We start from the raw sequence: 9,891 nt of genomic DNA, 5'->3' as shown, positions 1-9,891 counted from the left end.
TAATAATTAGAGAAGCAATGTAATGATGTATTTAATTAGTTACATTAATCATCACCAACAACAAATGTATTGTGCTAGCCATTGGCATAGACAGCTTTTAAAATCTTTTGATTGACTTAACTGGACAAGACAATGCTGTTGTTGTTTCATATAGGTACTTTAAAACACAGGCCTGTGTGGGTTATTAGAACAAGCAGTGGCAGCTGCCACCAAAACAAACAAACAAACCAGTTCAGAATATTTGGGGGAATTCTGCAATGTGGTCTTTTTAGGGGCTGGTGAGAGAAAGAAAAATACCTACAAGGGAAAGAGTTCTAAAAAAAAAAACCTTGTAGGTTGCAGGTATAATATTAAATTTTCATGGCTGTTCTAAAATGCAGCCTGCTGTGGGTGACTGTGATGAGTAACAAGTAACTAAAGAGTTAACTGTGTACTGTAGCACCTGACCACTGAGGAAGATCATGTTACAGAATGTACCAGAAGTGTTTCTGTATGTTGCAGTTGGTTTCGTTTCTGCCTGGGAGACGGTCGCAAGATGTCTGCGCTCTCACCAGGTTGTTTGTTATTTTCTCTCTAGAATAAACTTAAGTAGTTATTAGAACACTTTGGACTCTGTGTGTTCTTAAGAGGCTTTTTATCCAACGGCTATACAAGCTTTCGCTGTGTGAGAAGAAGAACTCTGCTGTGTGTGTGTTTTACTGCCAGCCCGGTTCTACGGAAGCAGAGAAGCGGAGAGGAAGCGCGCCGGGCGATAATCAGAGGCTCCTAATTGAGTCATAAACAACTCAACGGAGCCCTATACTCGTCACAGGTTATGGGAGATAACAGGTCATGGACTCACCTTTCACAAGTTCTGGGTGACAGGTTATGGGTCATAGAACCTAATCAATCACCAAAGCAATAAAAGGTGATTGCAGCTGTAAAAGCCTTGGAGAAAGCCGGTGTAAAGAGCTAGCTGGGAGAAACCTGTTGTTTTGCAGTCGGCAATCAATAGATGCACTCGCTAGCAGAAAGACCCTGTACCAGAAGGCTTGGATCCGCAGTCTACCCGGAGGAGCAACGTGAGCTATTCTGAGTGAGTACACAGACATGGAGCCCGGGGGTGGACAAGATGGCGGAGCAGCTACAGGAGTCATTTGTCGTGCCGTTCCAGAGGTTGAATGGCGACAACTATGCAGAGTGGAGAGAAAGGGCCAGAATGTGGTTGCTAGGAAAGGATTTGTGGACTTGTGTGTTAAATCCTCCAACCCCTGTCGCTGATAATTCAGCAGCTGAAGCACAGAGGTTTGCAGCAGAAACCAGGAAAGACAATAAGGCTCTATGTGCCATTGCCATGAGCTGCGATACTACGCAACTGCCCTATGTGCAAAATGCTGAGAATGCCAAGCAAGCCTGGGACAGTTTGGCGGATGAGGAACAGAGACGCCAGAAAGAATCGGCTGAGAAGGGGGGCCGTGGGCGCAGAGAAGCAAGTGGGGGTGCAGTAAAAAGCACTGAGGAATCCACTGTGAGTGCGTGCGCAACAAGGCTTTGCTATCGGTGCCAGCAGCCTGGGCACGTAGCGAGATTCTGCCCAGCTCCGGAAGCAGCCAAGGTCACTCAGCCAGGTGCCAGGCAACCCAGCGGACGTGGTCGTGGGACCAGCCAGCAGCGCCGAGGCAGAGGACGTGGGAAAACTCCAGATAAGCCTGTCAGCCGTCTTTCTGCTGCCTTAGCAACGGTTCGAAACAGAGGACAGGACAGTTTCGCTTTTATTATCGACTCAGGCAGCAGTCATCATCTTGTACCTCCTTCAGGACAGATCCTGAACTGCAGGCCACTTGAAGATGAAAAGAGCCTGCATCTTGCTGATGGTTCTTCTGGAACAATTAAAAGCAAGGGTGTTTTTTATATGCAATGCTTAGACACTAACCTTGATGTTTATGTTGTACCAGGCATGGAGAATGGTCTTTTAAGTGTGTCTTGCTTATTGCGTGAGGGCTTTGAAATAAGTTTTGCCAATGGTGTTTGCAAAATTGCCAGAGATGGGGCTGAGCTGGTAAGTGTTACTGTTGGGTCTGATGGTCTGTTTGTCCTAGATGGGAGGGGGCAAGCAGGTGGAAGTAACACTGCTGATGCTCAGGCTAAAAGTGCCAATACCCCAAAGGGCACAGAGGGCGCTATCCATAAGGATTGTATTCATGCTTGGCACAGAAGATATTGTCACATGTCTTTTCCTTATGTGCAAAAAGCCCCTGATTTTGTCAAAGGTGGCAGGTTCAAGCCATGTCAAAAACACCTGCAATGCCGCGCATGTGCGAAAGCGAAGACGAAGAGATGCTCTTATCCTAGGTCTGAGAGGAAGAGCACAAAGCCTTTTCAGTTAGTTCACTTGGATATTTCTGGGCCTATGTCAACGTCAAGTTTAGGTGGTTCAAAATATGTTTTGTGTCTTCTGGATGATTTCAGCCATTTTTCCTGGGTCATAACACTGAAAGAGAAGGGGGAGGCTGCCAGAGTGATACAGGAGTGGGTAGCCGAAGTAGAACTACAGTTCTCCGTCACTGTCCAGTGTTTTCAGAGTGACAGGGCGGGAGAGTTTTTGAGTGCAGAACTACAAGGGTTTTTCCGCAGCAAGGGAATTAGGCACAGAAAAACCGCTCCTTTTAGTCCACAGGAGAATGGTTTAGCTGAAAGGAAATTTAGAACGCTGTCTGAACTGGTAGAGGCAACGTTGTTTGATGCAGGACTACCCCAGAAGTTTTGGGGGGAATGCTATAAATTTGTGAATTATTGTTCAAACCGCGCTTTTAATTCAGTTGTGGACAACACACCCTACTACATGTTGTATGGCAAAGTTCCGAAGGTGCACTATTTCAGAACTTTTGGGTGTGAGGCTTGGGTTCTAATTCCAAAGCAGAAGCGCAGAAAGGGAGGATCAAGATCCAGAAAAATGATCTTCTGTGGTTACGAACCAAACTCAAAGGCTTGGAGGTTTGTACCAGCAGAGGGGGACCAAACCCGCGTTCACATTAGCAGGAGTGCTACGTTCTGTGAACAAGAGGGCTGGAGACGCATTCATGCTAACCCCGAAGTTCTTCTTGACTGGTCTTCAGGTTTTGACCAGGAAGAGGAAACTCAGGTAGCTGATGCTGGAGTTCCAGGTGCTGCAGGACCAGATCCAGGTCAGGCAGCTGGTCCAAGTGGTGTAGCTCCTAGGGAAGTGAAGCAAGTAGTCAGAAGCGCACCGACTTCACCCCAGGTCAAGCCTGGGAAGTACAGCAAACGTGGTAGGTTACCCACTTCACCCAAAGCAAGCCCAGAGGGGGCTGCAAAGCGTAGTAAGTCTCTTGACAGTGCTGCTAGTCCGAGAGAGCCACAGTCAGAGACAAGCAGTTCGGATTTAGAGGGGGAAGATGTGGGACCAAGGCGTTCCAAACGCACCACAAAAGGTAAACCACCTGAAAGGTTTTCAGCTGTCAGTGTATGGGCGAACCTAGCAGTGTGTGAGCCTGAAAGCTTTGAAGAGGTGCAACAGTTGTCAGTGGAGGAAGCTAGGAAGTGGAAAGTTGCAATGGAGAAAGAGTTGAACTCCATGCAATCTCTTGGTGTGTATAGCCTAACACAGTTGCCAGAAGGCAAGAAAGCAGTCAGTTGTAGGTGGGTCTACAGGCTGAAACCCACAGTGACTGGAGAGCCTCAGTACAAGGCTAGATTAGTGGCTAGAGGTTTTACTCAGAAGAAAGGAATCCACTACACAGATGTCTTTAGTCCGACTTCGAGAGCGGAATCTTTCAGGATGCTTTTAGCGACTGCAGCGCAGAGAGGCCTAGTGGTCAACCACTTTGATGTGGACACCGCTTATTTGAACTCTGACCTCCAGGAGGAGTTGTACATGTTGCCTCCTCCAGGGTTTGAGAGTGACGTGCCAGGTCAGGTGTGGAAGCTGCACAAGTCGATCTATGGTCTGAAGCAATCCGCTAAAAATTGGAATTCATGTCTTGATTCTGTTTTGAAGAGCCTAGGTTTCAGGAAGAGTCTAGCTGACAGTTGTCTGTATCTCAGAGGTGAAGGAGAACAGCAAGAACTGTTGCTTGTCTATGTTGATGACTTGATCTGCAAGTGCAGAAGTTTGCAAAAGAGCTAGGCAAGAGGTTCAAACTCAAGAATCTAGGTGCAGTGAATGTTTATCTAGGTGTGCAGATAGACAGAACTGAGGATGGAAGTTTTTTGCTCAGTCAGAAAGGCAAGATTGAACATTTGCTTGAGAAGTTCAGAATGTCTGACTGTAAAGGGGTCAGAACACCCATGGAGACAAACTTTGTGAAAGAGTCACAAGTGAAGGACAAAGTAGCGTTTGAGAGTCCTGAAGTGTTTCAGTCAGCGCTAGGGAGTCTGTTGTATTTGTCACAAGGGTTTTTCCGCAGCAAGGGAATTAGGCACAGAAAAACCGCTCCTTTTAGTCCACAGGAGAATGGTTTAGCTGAAAGGAAATTTAGAACGCTGTCTGAACTGGTAGAGGCAACGTTGTTTGATGCAGGACTACCCCAGAAGTTTTGGGGGGAATGCTATAAATTTGTGAATTATTGTTCAAACCGCGCTTTTAATTCAGTTGTGGACAACACACCCTACTACATGTTGTATGGCAAAGTTCCGAAGGTGCACTATTTCAGAACTTTTGGGTGTGAGGCTTGGGTTCTAATTCCAAAGCAGAAGCGCAGAAAGGGAGGATCAAGATCCAGAAAAATGATCTTCTGTGGTTACGAACCAAACTCAAAGGCTTGGAGGTTTGTACCAGCAGAGGGGGACCAAACCCGCGTTCACATTAGCAGGAGTGCTACGTTCTGTGAACAAGAGGGCTGGAGACGCATTCATGCTAACCCCGAAGTTCTTCTTGACTGGTCTTCAGGTTTTGACCAGGAAGAGGAAACTCAGGTAGCTGATGCTGGAGTTCCAGGTGCTGCAGGACCAGATCCAGGTCAGGCAGCTGGTCCAAGTGGTGTAGCTCCTAGGGAAGTGAAGCAAGTAGTCAGAAGCGCACCGACTTCACCCCAGGTCAAGCCTGGGAAGTACAGCAAACGTGGTAGGTTACCCACTTCACCCAAAGCAAGCCCAGAGGGGGCTGCAAAGCGTAGTAAGTCTCTTGACAGTGCTGCTAGTCCGAGAGAGCCACAGTCAGAGACAAGCAGTTCGGATTTAGAGGGGGAAGATGTGGGACCAAGGCGTTCCAAACGCACCACAAAAGGTAAACCACCTGAAAGGTTTTCAGCTGTCAGTGTATGGGCGAACCTAGCAGTGTGTGAGCCTGAAAGCTTTGAAGAGGTGCAACAGTTGTCAGTGGAGGAAGCTAGGAAGTGGAAAGTTGCAATGGAGAAAGAGTTGAACTCCATGCAATCTCTTGGTGTGTATAGCCTAACACAGTTGCCAGAAGGCAAGAAAGCAGTCAGTTGTAGGTGGGTCTACAGGCTGAAACCCACAGTGACTGGAGAGCCTCAGTACAAGGCTAGATTAGTGGCTAGAGGTTTTACTCAGAAGAAAGGAATCCACTACACAGATGTCTTTAGTCCGACTTCGAGAGCGGAATCTTTCAGGATGCTTTTAGCGACTGCAGCGCAGAGAGGCCTAGTGGTCAACCACTTTGATGTGGACACCGCTTATTTGAACTCTGACCTCCAGGAGGAGTTGTACATGTTGCCTCCTCCAGGGTTTGAGAGTGACGTGCCAGGTCAGGTGTGGAAGCTGCACAAGTCGATCTATGGTCTGAAGCAATCCGCTAAAAATTGGAATTCATGTCTTGATTCTGTTTTGAAGAGCCTAGGTTTCAGGAAGAGTCTAGCTGACAGTTGTCTGTATCTCAGAGGTGAAGGAGAACAGCAAGAACTGTTGCTTGTCTATGTTGATGACTTGATCTGCAAGTGCAGAAGTTTGCAAAAGAGCTAGGCAAGAGGTTCAAACTCAAGAATCTAGGTGCAGTGAATGTTTATCTAGGTGTGCAGATAGACAGAACTGAGGATGGAAGTTTTTTGCTCAGTCAGAAAGGCAAGATTGAACATTTGCTTGAGAAGTTCAGAATGTCTGACTGTAAAGGGGTCAGAACACCCATGGAGACAAACTTTGTGAAAGAGTCACAAGTGAAGGACAAAGTAGCGTTTGAGAGTCCTGAAGTGTTTCAGTCAGCGCTAGGGAGTCTGTTGTATTTGTCACAATGGAGCAGACCAAATATTGCTTTTGCAGTCAATTTGCTCAGTAGAGAAGCATCGAAACCTAGCGTGCATGCTTGGAATGGCATTAAGAGAGTGCTTAGGTATTTGCAGGAGACCAAAGAGTATTGTTTGGAGATGTCAGCGCAAGGTGAGCCACAACTCACTTGTTTTGCAGATGCTGATTGGGCCAATCAGGAGGACAGGAAGTCAGTGACTGGTTTGGTAGTCAAGTTTGGAAATGCCCTGATTGGTTGGCGGTCGCGCAGGCAAAGCCTAATAGCAATGTCTTCCACGGAAGCCGAATTCTGTGCGTTGTCTGCGACATGCACTGAATTGGAGTACTACAGATGTTTGGTCCAGGAAATCTGGGGTGATTGTAGCCAGCCCATCACTGTTTGGGGCGACAATCAACCATCTTTGAGACTGGCGGAGTCTGGACAGTTCAAAGCCAGAACCAAACACTTAGACATCCGCTTCCGAAACGTATGTCAGAGCATACAGGTAGGCTTGGTGAAGTTGAGGTATTGTCCAAGCCAAGAGAACCTAGCAGATGGGTTCACAAAACCCTTGAGTTTCCAACGGCATGGGGAATTCTGTGAAGGGTTGGTTTTGGGGTAAGTTTGGATACCCGCTATCCCCAGTGTTCAGGTGAGAGGGGGTGTGATGAGTAACAAGTAACTAAAGAGTTAACTGTGTACTGTAGCACCTGACCACTGAGGAAGATCATGTTACAGAATGTACCAGAAGTGTTTCTGTATGTTGCAGTTGGTTTCGTTTCTGCCTGGGAGACGGTCGCAAGATGTCTGCGCTCTCACCAGGTTGTTTGTTATTTTCTCTCTAGAATAAACTTAAGTAGTTATTAGAACACTTTGGACTCTGTGTGTTCTTAAGAGGCTTTTTATCCAACGGCTATACAAGCTTTCGCTGTGTGAGAAGAAGAACTCTGCTGTGTGTGTGTTTTACTGCCAGCCCGGTTCTACGGAAGCAGAGAAGCGGAGAGGAAGCGCGCCGGGCGATAATCAGAGGCTCCTAATTGAGTCATAAACAACTCAACGGAGCCCTATACCCGTCACAGTGACACACATGTAGATCAGCTGTAAACATGAAAAATGAAAGAGCCATACCTCTGTTGTAGAGCATCTGTCATGCATGCAGAAGGTCCCAGGTTTAGTCTCCAGGTAGGTCTGGGAATGTCACTTCTCTAATATCCTGGACATCTCCTGCCAGTTGGGGTAGACAGTACTGAACTAGATGGAGCAATGACAATGATGATGAAGAAGATGGTGATAATTCATAATTTATATCCCACCCATCTAGCTGGGTTTCCCCAGCCACTCTGGGCGGCTCTCAACAGAATATTAAAAACATGATAAAGCATCAAACATTAAAAACTTCCCTAAACAGAGCTGCCTTCAGATGTCTTCTAAAAGTCAAGTACTTGTTTATTTCCTTGACATCTTGATGGGAGGGCATTCCACAGGGCGGGCACCACTACCGAGAAGGTCCTCTGCTTGGTTTCCTGTAACCTCACTTCTTGCCTGAAGGCCCTTGAAGCCCTTGGAGCTGGACCTCAGCGTCCGAGCTGAACAATGAACTGAATCATATAAGGCAATTTTCTATGTTCCTAAAATCACCTCCTCCCCCTTAGGGTTATTGTTTAATTCATCCAGTAAATCAGTTTGTTCAATTGAAACTCATATGATTAATTGACTAGGATTTCTTTAATCAGGCGACAGGCTTAATACTAATTAACACTGATCTACCTCTATGTTCTTTGCTTCTAGGTCTGCCATCAGTTCTGAACTCCCAAACCTTTCACAATTTGATCCTGATTGCATTTTCTTTTTATGTTTGTGTGCTTCATTTTGAAGACTCTTATCAAAATGGTTTATACAATATTTAATTTTAACATGTGTTGGCTTGCTTGGTTCTTTTTAGTGACAGAAGCAGTCAGAGGCTGATTCCAAAGCTTTCACCTGCTTTGAGTGGGGTCTGATTCCACAGAGAAGTGTTTTCAATCTACTTTGAAAAATACAACACTGGGGAGACTGATAAGAGGGGAAATGTTCTTCTTAGAAGAGAAATTCCCCATGGAGTCATACAGCAGCAGCCATTAGTCCTCTAGATAAGGGGCTTTCAGCACTTCCCGATTCAGCTACATAGAAGGAAGGAAATCTCATCTAAATAATAGCCATATTTTTCTTGATTGTTGTAGGCTGTCATATCAGAATCTGAGGCCAATTGCTCAACATTCCCTCAATGGTGAAAAAGAAATGCTCTTACTCAGTATTTCTCAAACATGATCACAGTGAGAAAGGTCCTAGAAAACTATTTATTCACATGAATTGTGACTGTTTCTCTGCCATTTTTCTGCTGTCTCCAGAGAATCAAGGAAATTTTCAACTTAATTCTGTATTAAAAGCTTGGGGTCAACTTGACCTATGAAACTGGGGATGGGGAACCAGAAGCCCCCAAGATGTTGTTGAACTACATCAGCTGTAGGCACTATCACCAGTAGTCGGGGAAGTGCTTCTTAACCCAGAAAATACGAATGAATTTATATGGCTTTAAAGGAGATAAGGCAAATCTCTGGAGGATAAGGCAACTATTGGCTGCTAGTCACAATGGCTATATTGCTTCATGTATCAGAGGCAGTACGACTGAATATCCATTGTTGGGAACCATGAGTAGAGAATGCTATTGCACTTCTCTCCTCTTTCTGGGCTTCCCATAGGTATTGGGTTGACCTGTGAGAGAAGATGGGTCTTTGGCATAATCTAGGAGCGCTCTTCTTGCATTCTTATGGGGACAGCTTCCCTACATCTACATTAAAGATTCAGTTTGTGATCCTGTTCTTTATTTCTCTGACAGCCATCTTTCTTTAACACCCATCTGTCTTATTCCCCCATCCCAGCAGGAGAAATCATCAACAGCCCATTATGTGTAGACACAGCCAAATCTGGTCTTCCACAACCGATCCTACCTACCAATGCAGCTTAATGATGTTATGAACTTTGTGACTGACAGAGCTGTTGATGTTCAAGGCATTAAAAAGTCCTTGTGATTCTACCTGGTAGAAAGCTTGTCAGGAAGTGAAGCTCTTCCCTGAGAGACACAGGCATAACATTTATGAAGGCTGCAGAAGTGAACTAGATTCAAGCAAGGACCAGTGATGCAAATTTATAAGAATGAAGAAAGGGATCTAGAGGAATGAGATCGGTTTATAAATAAGTGTGATGCAAACTGACAAGGGAAGAGGACAGAGTCCTTCAGGAATAAGTTCAAGTTAACAATAAATGCAATTGAAAGTGACAAGCTGAGAGGTAGAGGACATTGCAAGTGAAATATGGTCAAAAATGTATAAGTTGCCTGTACTGACAAGGAAAAGCTATTGAGCTGCTGGTTTAAGAGTATTTCCAAGTTGTAACACTGGTAGTCTGCATAAAATGTTGTTGTCATGGATGTCCTGTGGTTCAGTGAGCAATTAAAACATGAGTGTGCATGCCTGTGCATTTCCTAGTCATGTGGGACCATAACTCTTCCATGGCACACTAAAATCTTCAGGTAAAGAGAAGATAAATGTACATCAATGTGACTAACTTTATTGATGGTCATGCTTTTCCTGCTTGACTGATGGGCTTGCCATTAAGGGGTAATACTATAGCTATAGCTATTTTATTCCTTTGAATGTCACTGTTGTTTTTTTAAA

At 45.4% G+C, this 9,891-nt stretch overlaps 1 protein-coding gene across 1 annotated transcript; it reads left to right on the top strand.

Annotated features, from left to right (window-relative positions):
- Positions 1-402: 402 nt before the first annotated feature.
- Positions 403-9,182, top strand: LOC148686571 (uncharacterized). Its single transcript, XM_088665407.1, has 3 exons — positions 403-811; positions 865-2,174; positions 9,097-9,182. Exons 2-3 carry the CDS (start codon positions 1,112-1,114, stop codon positions 9,180-9,182), a joined length of 1,149 nt encoding a protein of 382 aa, XP_088521533.1. The 5' UTR covers positions 403-811; positions 865-1,111.
- The last annotated feature ends 709 nt before the right edge of the window (positions 9,183-9,891 follow it).

This window comes from Zootoca vivipara, chromosome Z2 (genome assembly GCF_965207765.1).
Source record: "Zootoca vivipara chromosome Z2, rZooViv2.hap1.1, whole genome shotgun sequence".
NCBI classification, from domain to species: domain Eukaryota; kingdom Metazoa; phylum Chordata; class Lepidosauria; order Squamata; family Lacertidae; genus Zootoca; species Zootoca vivipara.
This window is presented reverse-complemented; position numbering and strand designations above follow the sequence as displayed.

Excerpts from the sequence above, each read along its gene's own strand:
- LOC148686571 (XM_088665407.1), top strand. The coding sequence starts at position 1,112 with ATGGCGGAGCAGCTACAGGAGTCATTTGTCGTGCCGTTCCAGAGGTTG. Across the intron at positions 2,175-9,096 it reads GGGCGCTATCCATAAGGATT|CAGGAGAAATCATCAACAGC; the intron begins GTATTCATGCTT and ends CCCCCATCCCAG.